This window comes from Rhamphochromis longiceps, linkage group LG13 (assembly GCF_057381845.1).
Source record: "Rhamphochromis longiceps isolate RC_006_pf linkage group LG13, R_longiceps_female_GT1.1, whole genome shotgun sequence".
Classification (NCBI taxonomy): Eukaryota; Metazoa; Chordata; class Actinopteri; order Cichliformes; family Cichlidae; genus Rhamphochromis; species Rhamphochromis longiceps.
Window position 1 is genome coordinate 23,140,459 of NC_140569.1, and position 14,550 is coordinate 23,155,008.

Consider the following 14,550-nt stretch of genomic DNA (forward strand, 5'->3'; position numbering starts at 1 on the left):
GCTGTCTCGGTCTGAGCACAGGTGCATCCTCAAAATGAGTAGGAATAACGTCCAAAACGAAAGAGAGGGGACATGTTACTCAAGGTCACGGTGAATTGCAGAAGCATTGGCACTGCGGATTGATTAGGAGTACAGGGAGCAGCTGGCTGAGAGGAAACCGGAAGGTGACTGAAGGAATCACCAGGTGGCTCGTGTGAATTATTACACTATCCTCCCAACTCTGCCTGCCTTCATAGCACACAATGCTGGTGTGAAGTGATCTTGTCACATGCAGTTTGCATCTGGACTGATCTGATCTGATTTCCATGCAAGGTAACGTCTAATGACGCCGTGTACAATTTGGTGAGAAACTAGATTTGTGTCTCTGGTTTGATTCGAACTATATGGATAACTTTCCCCCCCACAAATGGCCAGAGGATAATAAAGCTAATTACAGTTTTCTAAATGTGGAGTTCATCATGAATATTGATAAAGAATTAATTAGTTGCTAAAAGTGGAAAACCATTTTCTCCACACCAAATACATCACATGTTTTTGGAGCAAAACTGCACTCGATCCCTCTAAAGGAAGTCTCACATTCGGCTACAAGAAATAATTTGACCAAACAATCCTGCCACTTGGGAAATATCATTTCTTTGAAAAACTAAAAGAGTGCATCTATTTTCAAATAATTTCTCTTAATCAGTAACTGGATGCAAGCACAAAAAACCCCACAGCTCACTGATTAGTATTTAGTGTGAATCATAACATGGATAAGAGACTATTATGTACTTCCTCATGACTTAACCTCGTCCTGCAAGACTGGACTCATTTACAGTAGGAATTTAAAGCCGTGATCGTCTTAATTAATCCCAAACAATATGTTGCGTATCCTTATCTCAACTCACTTCTTTTCCAATTTCATAATAGGGCCTTTTTACTGCATCAGTGTGTGGTTAGTATACTGTAGCGTGCTCATTCTTTTAATTGCTCAGTGACTTTGCTGTGCTGAGTCCAGATAAAGGGAAGAGTTCCTGTAAGGGAAATTATCAGATGAAGTGCTTTCTCAATATCCCAATTGATCGGTGTCCTTTGTGCTCAGTGCTCTGCAAATCAAAAAGCGCCGTCCTCCTCTGTGCAACAAATACTGCACGCACACACGCACGGATACACATATCCAACTCTGTCGCAAGAATAAGACAGTTGTTCAAAGTCACGCTACGCAAACACTGCGCTCTATTACACCTGATTAATCTTCTGCGACAATTTCTGGCATATTTAAAAAAGATTTTTAATATGTCGTTCCATGTTCAACTCGTTACGGTTTTTGTTCTCCTACGACGGGGCTCAGACCCTACAGAAAGAGCACATAACATTTTATTCCTTGCATGTCGTCGTTACCGGGGGTTTATGAATGTGACATTTGAAATTAAGCCGAGTAAGATTTGGAGGTTATCTGGCGTTCCAAGCTGTGAGTAAGAAGTCAAACCATGAAACACGATTCGCCCATGTGTTCTTTCTGGCAGATAATTCATTCAGGAGATGGCACGGCGACTAAATCTTTGAGCTAACTACATCTATATGGAAAATCAGTGTATAGGTGCACTAATGGCTGTTTTAAATTTAAAACTGTCCTATGGTAAAGACACTTGTGGCATCATTCATAAAAGGCTACTGTGACATTTATGATGTTAAGGTCGCTGGATGACAATAAAAGGAATCTTTTAAATGACCCCATTTAAATTATTACTACAGTAGGCCTACTTCATAATGATTTAATGCTAACATCCTGTATAATTCTTAATTAACTTGGAGCAAGAACGTGGACGGACTAGCTGCACGTTGAAAATCAGGTGTCAAATATTCAGCTGCTAAATGCCTTCGCTATCGAAAATTGAATCACCAAAATAATCAGAAAACACTTGTCCACAGAGAAATAGCCTGTTTCCAGCAGAGTGCAGATAATTCAGGTAAATGTTAGGAGTCAAGCAACAAGGCCATGCTTATATTTTCCTTTATCTTTTTTTCAAATATTACTAAACGGTAAGATAATTTTGTGGAAGTAAAGCTGAATTCTCTGTCCAAACACAAATGTCACTGATAGTAGACAGGAAGTTAAAAAAACAACAACAGAAAACATTTGCTGGGGCAGAAACAGGTATTTTACATCTCCGTTGAAATCTTCAGCATCAAAGCAATACAATTCTGCAGCGTGAGACCCAATATATTTCTCTCATAAACCTGTGAAAGGTGCTGCATTGCCTCCTGAATTGCTGAGTAGGATCAATCTGAGCCAGTTTAACATCGTGAGTCAATCAGCTCAGGCCAGGCACAGCGCATCAGCCCTCGTTAGCGATGACCTTGGGAGATAATCATAGCACTAAACCGGGTATATATGTGTGGGGTAATAGCACTGTAATTAACAAAATATGCAGGAGAACATAAACACTGGCTTGTCTGCCTATGCGCACAATTATTCCCCTGCTCAAGCCTGCAGGTGGAAGGCTGCGGATCTGATAACAAAATGATGAGTGGGCAAGACTTTGTCCCTGTGTATGTTTGTGGATAAATCAACGATTTTGCATAGAGCGTCCTGATATTCTCATAAGCTAGAATAAATATGGTCTGGACAAATGGTCATCTAATCATGTTTTGTTCCAAGTTTGCTTTCGCCAAATCGAACATCAATGAGCACAATATGTACGCAGCTGATAGGCAGTATAATCTAAATTTCTGACTGTATAGCCAGGATGAAGATATGTAGTTATTCATATCTAAAATGCACAAAACACTACAGAGACTCCCAAGGCTTCCAGTACCTGTCAGCTCTCTATGTTAAGCATTCTCTTTGATAAAACACATGGGAACCGATGCATAAACAAAGAGTGGTGCTTAGTATATTTTAGCTTCTAAATTTTAAGCATGTTTTATGGGAGGGGGAAATGCATGTATTGAAAAGGAGCCAGCAGTATGATATTAAGATTTAAGTCGCTGTATGTGCTCAACAAGACATGACTCACTAAAAAGTAAGTAAAATAAAATATCAGAGCCTAATTAAGTCAGAAAGGAGGAAATATCAACGACAAGATGAAGTTTAAGAGGATTGAAAGGCACTATCTCTTTTTCCAAAGGGGATTTAAGAGGATCAAAGGGGTGGCTTTGTTTTCTTCTTCTTCCTCCTCTCTCTCATTTTTAAACAAACCCATTCTCTCATTAATAAACCAATTACTACACAGTCTGCTTGTCATTTCAATTTCTGTGTTCCTGTGATATATATTTTTACAGTACTTCTAAAATGCAAAACCAACTTTGAGCTATGGACTTCCCAGTTGCACACCATACAATAAAGGGTGGAATAATCAGGAAAACCCTTCATCAGACTACTAACGTGATGTTCATACAGTGCATAATGCTGTGTCTTGAGATACTGATCCAGTATAAAAGAAACTCACAGAACAATAAACTTTTGCAACATCCATATTAACCTGATATGCTATCTGGGTTTTTTTTGCCTTGAAAAGATGCCATGTGTAGTGAAATAAATGTCCCCAATGTGCCGATCCAGGGCTAGAGAGACCTTGTAGTCCAACCAAACACGTCTGTAAGTCCAGAGACTATGATTGAAGGATAATTGGGTGCAAGCTTGTTGAAATGGAACCCTGTGATAGACCAGGAAATTCCAGTTTCATGGACACGGCTCTGGCAAGGTCACAACTGGGTTCGACACCTGGCTTCATAAACGCCCCAAATGAAAACACCTCGAGGGAGCGTTTTGAGGCTAACTAGATTCAACACTAGAGTAAAGCTGGCTTTCACACCCGTGCTAAAGCTACTAACATTGCTAATAGATCACATGTTCACAATGATCTTGTGTTTTTTTAATTAAAAAAAAAAGCATTTTAAATGCTGTGCTTTAAAAGATTAGATATTCTCAGTGCCCTACATGGAAAAAGCAAACAAAAAAAACATGAAATGTATTTTCTGATACAGACTCGTGTTAAAAGTCTTGGCTTTTAGGTTTAAGTGCATCCATCTGCAAGTGCTAAATTGAAACTGTTCCTATGCATATCACGATCACAGATGCACCATCTGGATGTCTGGATTGGTGGTAAAAGATTAGCTGCTGATTTGCACATGATACAAAAGGTTTTCTGTGATTCTTCCTTTGTGTACTCTGTTTGAACAGACTCTCCCACAGGCATCGTCTCAAATTGAAATCATAAATTGTATTGAGTATTTCTCATTTATCTATTTGCTGGCAATCAATTGCCATGGGATCAAACTGTCGGCCACACAACTTGTGGAGTACCCGCTCTACCACCCGAGCCATGACTGAATAAACCCAGGGGACACTTTTGCATCTGTAACAAGATGACCAGGAGTGTTAGAGGCGTCTCTGTTTTCACACACACACACGGCACAGGCGTTGCTGGCTGGACTGATTCGGCATGGTAATTATCTATAATGATGTAAACAAGAAGTCATTCCACTGAGTTTGCTGCCGATGAACACCAATCTGTTGCAGTATCCATGAGACTGCTGGGATTTACTCAGTTGAAGCGTAACTGTCAGGCTATGAGAAAAGCCTTCGTATGTACAATAATGTATCTCACATCCCTCCTCCATGCTCAGTTCCTTTGATCAAAGAAGAAGCATTTATCAGATGGTGGCGGAAATGTTTGATGACACAGGTATTTCAGACTCGAGCACGACTCGAAACAGATGGGAGCCTACTGGTGGAAAAACAAGCTTTGAGCAAGGACCAGAACATTTTTGTCTGTACTGGTTCAGGCTGAGGAGATTTCAAAGCAAACAAATGCCACCGTCCACGTATCGTCTGTTCGAGAGTTTTTCTTTTGTCACAAACAATGTGATTCAAACGAAGCCTCCTTCAGGCAAATGACTTGTGAGTTTCTTTGAAAATCAGCATTGTTCCAAATGGCCCGTTCCAAAACTGCGCTTTAGCTGAACGAGACACTGCTAATCAGACCTAATTATCGCTATTATTCTGTTGGGTTGATCTCTAAGCTCGTAGCCTGTTTAAACTCTCTGCATTCTCTGAAAGTCAAAGCACAGGTAAGGAGCGACTCACTTTCTCATTCCTGTTGTGAAGCGGCGACAAAGGTAGACAGAAATGCCTTTTGTTCCCCTGCATTGCCCACATTCTTCAGGTATGTTTAATTAATGCATGCTTATTGTGGTGTTCGTTCTCATGGCGTCTGGTGGGAACGACATCTGTTCAATCAACAACTTCCTCTGACAGTCCCTCAGTTGGGTGCGAGCTGTCGCTTCTATTCTCAGATGGTACCACAGAGAGATGTGAGCTTCATAGAAATTCAGGAGACTCCTCACAGTCAGGTATAGCAGAAGAGAAAAAGATGAAGTAAAACTAGCCTGAGAGCTGAGTGGGTCTTATACTACTTGACTATGCTTTAGTACTTAAATTATGGGAAGCACTTTTATTATTGTCAGGGAATATTAACATATCATGCAATTGCTGCCATTTTCCTCATAGAACAACTAGATGGAGTAGCCTTTAGTGGAAGACAGAGCTTAGTGTGATTGATGTGGGCTCACTCTGCTTGTAATCAAGACACTAGCATGTTCGTATCAGCCCTCTGCACATAGACACTCTGGAGATTACCTCTTCTATACCCATCAGCTGTGATTGCCCCTCTCAAGGTGTGCAGAAATGTCACATTTTACATATCCTAACATTTCACCTCACATAAAGTTCTGAAGTTTTCCCCGAGTGAAGGGCTGTCACGGGAAGGTGATACGGCGGGGCTTTGACTTCTCCTTGCACCTGAAGCTCCTCCTTCCCCCTGTGGTTGACTCCTTCTGTATTAGGTTGCTCAGGTAATTGGGGTTCCAGTGGTCATTAACTCCGACTAGGTGGCATACCACGGCAACCACTATCACTATAATTGGATCTAATTGGCCCAGTGTTGCCAATGATTTGGATCAGACAAATAGAAATGACTAATTTAAATGTCGGTGTGACCTTTTGAAAGCTTCAGACTAATTAACTTTTGTCGATGCAAGCAGGTAATGTAGTGTATGTGGAAGTGTGCTCCTAGCAATGATTGGTTACAGAAGGGGCCTGTGTTATAATCACATACTGTGTCTAATTTAAGAACAACACCCTATAAATTCAGTGCACTACAGTTTCTCCATAAAGCCTTGGTGTCTCGATTTATTCTAGATTTTTCATTGCACTAATACGGATTTTAAAAAGCTAGATTGCTCACATATTAACAAAACAAACCAAAGCCTAGCTGAAAAATAAAGCACAGTGTCTGCACAGATGAGTATAATAATCACAACTGGAAAGCTAAATTTACAAAAATAAATTTCTGCTGACATCGAGAAAATGAAAATGGACTGCAAATATGTCTCGCTGTGGACCAAAAAATATTTACATGTCATTAAAAAATTATTTCAAGATGTGATTAAAAACGTCTGGGACTTGTTCCATAAAAATCATTAAAAAACATCTTATTTAAATTTGGTCAATGTCCCTTTTAGGGCCCACTTCTCATGTACCTCTGGACTTCAGCACGACTGCTATTTTTGGATCACTCCACTGAAGTCTTAATCTGGCCCTTTGCGCTTGTGCTGCTGCAGTGTGCTAAGGATCTTTTCCATGGTATCAAAACAGTAACCCTTCGTGGCAATTTTAACTTTGGGAACATGGATGAACATTTGGATGCTCTCACCCAGAGGAACGGCACAAAGCAAAGCAAAAAAAAAAGACAAGCTAGCTCCTGGTGGCAACTTTGACTGCACTAATAATTTAAAAACAATAGAGTCCTGATGAGGTCACGGTCTCATCATCAGACATTATCCTGCATACAAAAGTCAATCTGAAAAGGAGATTTTTGTTTGAGTTGTGCACATTTTACATTCATAGTGAAACTGCAGAAAGGCTAGCAATCTAAAAATATCTGTAATGCTAAAAATGCGCGAGGAGATAATCTTGAAGGGCAAACTTTTTATTACACCTAATAAATTATATGAACCAATCACATACATCCAGTATACATATCCACCAATTACACATATGAGTGGACTGGTCTGCAATACATTTAAGTGCAGCAGATTTTTACTGCAAAGTAAAGTAATAAAGTTGTACAACAAAAAAGGTACCGTTTGTTAGTCACACAGTTACTATGTATCTCTATGAAATATATGGGGGTTTATATTTATAACTACAATAACATTAACTAAATGCAATACCAGGTGATGAAGGTACAAAAACAACTATATTTTGCAAGCAGATGAGCAGGAAACATCTTAAAAAACAGAAAGAGGAGAGAAGTACACAGAGGAATGGTTTGTGCGTGACCTGCTCAGTACATAAATGAAAATTAATTAATCACTTGGGAAGTGGGTACACCAAAATGGAAAAGGATGAAGTACAAAGTCGTTAAGTTTGATATGGCAATATTTAGACACATAAATAAGAACAAAGACCCTCTAGTGCACTTAAACGCAGTAGTAAAAAACACATTTTCAATATCACGGGTGACCCACATTAAGAAAGATGGAACAGTAAATGTTATTTACTGCATATTTTATATCATTCTTGAGAGCCGATAGGATGCTGTTAAAACTCGAAGGCCAAAACAGAACATAAGTCAAGGTTAAATTCAACTTCTCACGCAAATCCCAGAGTGTCTCTATCTTGACGCCACCTTGGGGGCAAGTTCACTATAATACAAGGGTTTGTTTTGTCACTGTCATGTCAAACACATTATCCAGTAGGAGCTATCAGCTGTCATCTTCTAGCCGAGTGTGCATGTTTATAAGATATTGTTTGTGGGAATGCATTTTGGGAACGCTCTCGGGCAAAATGAATGAAAGCTAATGCTCCTAGCAGCCTTGGAAAAAGCCCACAGAGAAAGGGGGGGAGCTAATCCTATCATTCTACACCATTCATCTGCAATCCACTTGGCTTTCAGCATTTTCCTCAACGGGCAATTTGTGGCTTCCCTGCTGGATCTCCTCGAAGCCTGTGTGTTATGACTGCTAAACACTTCCAGGCCGCATGGGAGTCAGAGAGGAGGCCACTAAATACAGTCTGCGACCCTGTCACTGTCCGCACTGGCAGCTGCCAACCCACGATATGCTGCCAGAAATAGCTTAATGACAAACAGTTTCACAAGCCATCAAACTGTGGCCCGTCAAAGTCAAATTGTGAACAAAAAAGAGGCACGCAATAGCCACAAAATCACTAGTCAACAAGTAAAACGCTCCCTCTATCTCATGTACCATGACATAAAATCTTAGTTCTAATATCTTGACAAGATACTCTCCGAAAGGATAATACAAATAAAGACTTGGGTATTTTTTATGTTAAAAGTCATACTGTAGTATAAGTGGTTAATATAGTTTCTGAGCTTGAATCTGAATGACTTCCAGATGGTGGCGTCTCCCTCCATATCTCTTTCTGCCTGATAGACGCTATACTTGCTTCCAGGGAAGAATCTGAGCAGCTGTCCATGACTAACTATAATGGGGGACCTGTATTACCGTCTCCTCAGTTCAGGCTTTTCAGCTCTTTGGAGACAAGCCCCCATATGCATGTAAAGCACACACACTCCCAAGTGTATTAATAAAATATACATGTACACAGGTGAATGACTTTACTTTTATCAAGTAATGAAAACCTTAACTTGAAGAAATACCCTTTGAGTTATGAACTTCATTAGCAAGTTTCTTGGCTGCAAAAGAACTGCATGTCCTATGATTTGTTAGGACCTCTGCACACAGACACATTACAGAAAATCTTTATTTGTCTGATTTCCTTTAGGAAAAACCTTTTCATATATCACAGAAACCTTTATCAGAGCCATCTAGAATATTCTTGCTGTAAAAGGGCAGTTAGTGTTATTATCACTTATTACTACATAACTACAATCAATCTTTAAACAAGTCCAATATTTCCTCTTTGGGTCTTCACCTGAGTCTCCTTTGGAAACAACAACATAGTGTAGTGTAACAAGCAATGAGCAGAGGAGGGGGCTGTTTGACAACATGCTGCTCAATAGTCCAGAGCTGCAACTTTCCTGCAAAGCTCCCATAGCTCCCCTGTGTGTTGCTGGAACGCTGGCATCCTGGCTGTGGGCTATGGTCAGTCAGAGCCCAGGGAGCTGTGACAGCCTGCTGCTCTTTCAGCCGCAGAAAAAAAAGCAAAAAAAAAAAAAAAAAGCACTGAAGCATAAGAGTCCTCTAGGCAGAGAAGAAATGAGCAAAGATGCTGCAGTAACACAGGCACACTCACATATGCCTGAGGATGACGCACGTAAAAGGCAAAGTTTATGTGTGCACAAACACATGCTATCACTATCCTGCGTGCACTGCAGTCAAATGATTTGGAAAAACACGCTTCAACGGCACATCGTCCAGTCTGCTATTTATCCAGAGAACAAGACAAAATGCAAAATCGGTCAAGCGGTAAAAGTATTCTACTGTATATTCTACAAGTGTTGCAGGACATTTAACCCATACAAATATTACGCTGAAAATTTACCCCCAAAAAATCAGAAACATTTCTGCAACCCATCCAGGAACTGCCTGAGGTTTTCTAAAAGTCATACTTTCGATCTTCCTCACTTCCATTCCAGCAGAGCTGCAAATCAGCCCAGCACAGTGTAGGAGAAGGAATGCTCTTCTATCTAATTTCTAACCACTGGAATACTAGTAAGCACGCACTCACGCACTGAGCTGCCCTAAGGTAAAGGAAGTGCATTTTCAGTCCTGAAATTTAGTGGTACTCTCTGTAAACTCCCCATCTTGACATGCTACATGCACAAGAAGTTTCTGATATGATGACTGTGGTAGCCATACCGTTGTGGAGCCCGAAGGGTGGCTTTGAGCTCAAAGAAATGGGGATTAGCAACCAATCGGTTCTCCTTTCATGCTCAAGTTTATCTTGTGTTAAGCTTTGTTTTGACTCCTATTCCTGTGTAATGCCCTGGAATCCCCTTTAGGGAGGCAGCCATCTACGATTCCCTGTTGTCCTGCCTTCCTTTGCCCACTTTACAGACCCACTTGGCAGCGGGCCTGTCGTCAGTGGGATCTCTCAAACAGCAAACCTCATAGTGAGACCCTTTCAGAGAGGCTGAAATGAGCTTAGAGCTGAACAGCTAACCAGAAACTTAGACACATTGTGTTATGCACCAAGAGCCTGTGAGATAGTCGGTTAACAAAGAATTAGCAGAGAACCCTTTCAGCCTCTCTTCAAGTGTGTCTTGCATATCAAGGCAAGCTGGACTAAAACTAAATCAGGGCCACAGCCTTGCTTGAAGAAAGAAACAGCTATTTCCTTTTCGGTTTGGTAAAAAAGGCTGTCTATTGTCCTTGCAGCAAGGAGAGACCAAATGGACTGTGGCTAAGATAGTGTAATGTTCATCCTACAAGGCCAGCCAATCACAGAAAACCACTGTTTTCACTGAAGGCCTGCTCAACTCACAACAGCTGTGTAAATATATTAGACAGAATCCTGCCTGCTCCTAGTAAAAACAGAAACTCTGTTTCTTATAAATATATGGAATATTGTATAAATAAATCAAGAGATAGACCTAATCTAAATAAATCTTTGGAATGTGCAAAAAAACAAGGATTTTGTGGTTTGTGGATGAAAGCACGTAAGCAAGGTGGTGGGTTCCCGTGAAGAGGCCCGAGATGCCAAGTGATTTTGCCGAGGTGCTCCCTTTGCCAGTGAGTTCTTGAGCAGAACACAGTGTAATTGCGTAATATGCTAATGCAATGTCACGCTTGTGACTCATCTTTAGTGGATGTAACTATTTGAGAAGTTGCAGAATACTTGCCGCTCATTCTCATACAACCTCGAAGCAGCAAAACCCAACTACTTCAGACATTTGGCTTCACAATCCATTTAATTGCAACATAGAGGTGTCTGTTGCACTCACAATAAGTCATCTATAGAGCAGGAATTTGTCAACATCGTCTTTAATGAAACCGGCACTCATGTATGTCTCATTTTTCTTCCATCGATTGACTTCTGATGAGGCTGCAGGATAGTACACTGACACAGAAAGTGGGATTTGTGGATATTTGGTGTGACACTGTTTTACCCTCTGTGGGCAGGGCAAATCCATATATCACACAGCCCAGCCTGAAACATACAGTCCGCGCATGGCTAGAAGCTTAGATAGTGTGTGAATGATCATCTGCCAGCTGTGGATTGTGTGGGCATTGTCTCATCTAAAGCCCTTATGATTCAGTCGCTTGCACCGTACCCATTGTTCTTCTGCTGTTTTAAAGAAGAAAATTCAGCTTGAAGAGGTGGCACAGATGTGTCCAAGAAACATCACAAATTACTTCTTGGTGCGGGAGACTTAATTTCTTGAAAACAAAAATGACACATCACAAATCTACACCAAAGCCTTTGTGGAATTTGAGAAAGGGCAGAGTTTTTTAACCTTAAAGTGGGTTGCCAAACAAAAAAAAAGAAAAATAACAGCGTGGTTATTCACAGTCGTAAAATAGAGAGGTGGGTACAAAGGCCTGCCTTTCATTTAATCACAACCCAAAGTAGTCTACATGAAAAGCCTTCATTTGACAAACATGAAACATTACCATTTTGTTGTGTTCTCTGTTGCTTTTGTTTAAATAAAGAAGATTAAGGCTTTTCAGAACTGTATCTAAAATGAAAGATGCTAAATCCTTTTGTTCCCGTACCTTTTCCAAATTTCCAAAATTTTCAAACACAGCTTTTCTCACTGAAGGCTTACTCGCTGTTAAACAAAAACACCAAAAGCATATAACTTGTGTGTTTTAAACTGCTCTGAACAGAGTCCAGTTTTTCCTCAGCCTGGCAGTGCACTGTACTCACCACAGTCTTCAAGTCATGCTCCTTCATCAGGTCGAGGGAGTTCTGGTAGCAGGAGGTGAGGTCATTAGTCTCTGTAGGGCCCACATGACCTCTGGCCACCGGCCCCACGGTGTGGATCACATCTGTCGGAACAGGACAAACACAAGCTCGTTTGTAAGTAAGCACGGCCTACTTTTAGCAAGGATAAATGTTTGAAGCTCTGTGGTGGTAAGTGGAAGGCTATAAAAACAATCTGCAAAATCATCAGCAAAATACACAACGTGGGAAAGTTTGTCTTCACAATGAGACAATGAAGAAGGCAAGATGAACCTGCTACCTAAGTGAGTGCATTTATTTATTAAATGAAGCAGCAGCTTAGATAGAAAATCATTTACAAGATTCTTTTATGCTATCCACTCAAATATTCATATCTCTCCCTGTACTCTCTTTCCCTTCGCATAGTAATGTCTTTACTTGTCAATCACTGGTCTCCTTGTCTGGCCTGGCCAGACCGAAGAATGCAACTTCTTAAATGAATCATAGGCGCGATGACAGGAAAGCAGAAAAGAATCGACTCGGTGACTTGACAGAAACATAATCTTCTGCATTCTGCGTGGCTACCCTTGGCCTTCTCAATGTTGGACAGGCCAGGTCAGCATCAATATACAGGATGTTACTCTGCAACGCCCAAATAGCATACCGGGTAGATCACAAAGACTAACTACGAAGAAAAATAATTTATGCAAAAAACAAAAGTCTGCAACAAAAATGATTATATACATGATGACTCACCAAAAGTCATGATGCCATTCTTCTGTTTATTCAAACCCAGACAGTACTAATATTTCACTATATCCAGCAGTGCGGGCCAGTAAATCTTCATTTTTAAGCAAATTAAATATAGATCATTTCTGACCCTTGGATTTGTAATTTAATGCAGCAAATTCTCATTACTAAAATATTAAACCCTCTCGAAGGACTTAGACCCAGAGCTGGTTCATGTAAGAACTTGCAAATAAATCGCAGTGCAGCCAGCGTTTTCTTATGTTTTCTTACAGGCGACCTCAATTATTTGATATGAAACACTCAGCCTCATTTTCCTGCTGAATAAATATCAGCTACATTCCTAATCTACTCTGCCATAAATAATTTTTGGATAAAATTTGATTCTTGGTTCACTCTCAAAGCACATTGTTAAACCACAGCTCATAAAGGAGCATTTTTACAACAGAAGGTTGTAAAGTTATGACATGCATATATTTATGGGGCATATTCATGGGATGGGAGTCATCACCCTGGCAAGTTAGCATAAAGGAAAACGTTTTGGTTTTCCCCCCTAAAGGTGTGGTTATGGTTGTGAAAAGATCTACAGCAGTGGTTCTCAGACATTTTTCTGGCACGGGCCACTGCAGAAGCCAGGGAAAAAGTTCACAGCCTACACCACACAAGTTTGAGAACCACTGGTTTACTGTAACCCAAACTCCTATTTTTTTACTAAATACTGAAGAAAAAAGACTGAACTAAAAGAAAGTAAACAGCGGCTAACGAGTAGAATATGTCAGAAAATACCAGAAAGGATATGAACCCCAGACGGAAAGTGCAGCATATCAGTCACACCGCCCACAACACGACTTTCAAGTCACAATTTGTTGAGATGAAAGCAAAGAGTAGCTATTACACATTTTAGTGTGACAATCATTAATACTTCATGATAATAAAAAGCAGGGACCTTTATCATCAAGAAGAGTTTTCTAATGTTGCTTAAGGGGTAATATTTAGTTTTTGGGAGAGGTCCGAAACAAGGGGCCAGGTTGATCCCAATGCTAAACCGAGGTTGTGTTGTAATGAGAATAGAACTGTCTGAACTATTCCCTTTTTCCAGAATTGCAGACTGAAAATTGCATAGCACAATGTGGTTATAATGGGACACGTGGTAAGTTGTTTTTCGTGCATAATTCATGAAGTTCACTACAAGAATGGCCACATGCCAATTATAGTGTGGGTAAGCGCCAAAAACCAGACTACTGGTGAATTCATGAAAATTTAAGCAGTTCTTATTTCATCAGTATGGATGCCTCCACTTGTATCCTCAACTCTTCCACATCAAATAAATATTTATACAACTGTGTTTCTGTAAGGTGAAAGACATGTTTCCCTTTGTGACTAAGGAGGGTTATTACAGGAAGGACAGTTTGTTACGGTAGAGCTCAGAGAGACTCTGGCAGCTACTTCACCGTCTCAGTAAACTTCAACACAAATGACCTTTCTACCCCCGATTTACAAGGACCGGAATGCTCCATTCAAAGGAAAACCCAGTATTTCTTTAAATTCAAGGAAATCCAAGAATTAAATCCAAGTATTTGCAACAAGGTGATAAACTCCGTCAAGCTAATATCACTAAAAATATAGGCTCGTGACTCAACATCATACTTTTTTAAAGGCTTTTGAGTGCACAGTGGGGGTGTGAAGTCAATCCTTCTGCACAGACTCGCTGACGTACAAAAGAACTATGTCAACAACAAAAACAAATATAACCTTGTTAGTATGGTGTTTTAGCTATGGACAGCTTAACCTTGCTTAAAAGACAGAAGTCTCTCTTAGCATAAAAAGTTATTTTTCTAATGCTTTTGAATGATGTTTTTCCAACAACCTAAATTGCACACAGATGCTCTTCGCAATAAGAGCTTGAAAAGCTCTGACGGGTCATTATTAACATTCTTCATCATTTT

The 14,550-nt window shown here is 40.2% G+C and overlaps 1 protein-coding gene across 2 annotated transcripts in view; it reads right to left on the reverse strand.

The window, feature by feature from the left end:
- Positions 1–14,550, reverse strand: part of macrod2 (mono-ADP ribosylhydrolase 2) — a 423,775-nt gene that overhangs the window by 125,706 nt on the left and 283,519 nt on the right. For both annotated transcript variants that reach the window (XM_085428548.1, XM_085428549.1), the window contains one exon: positions 11,843–11,964. In XM_085428548.1, coding sequence (XP_085284674.1) covers positions 11,843–11,964 — 122 coding nt within the window. The remainder of the gene's footprint in view (positions 1–11,842; positions 11,965–14,550) is intronic.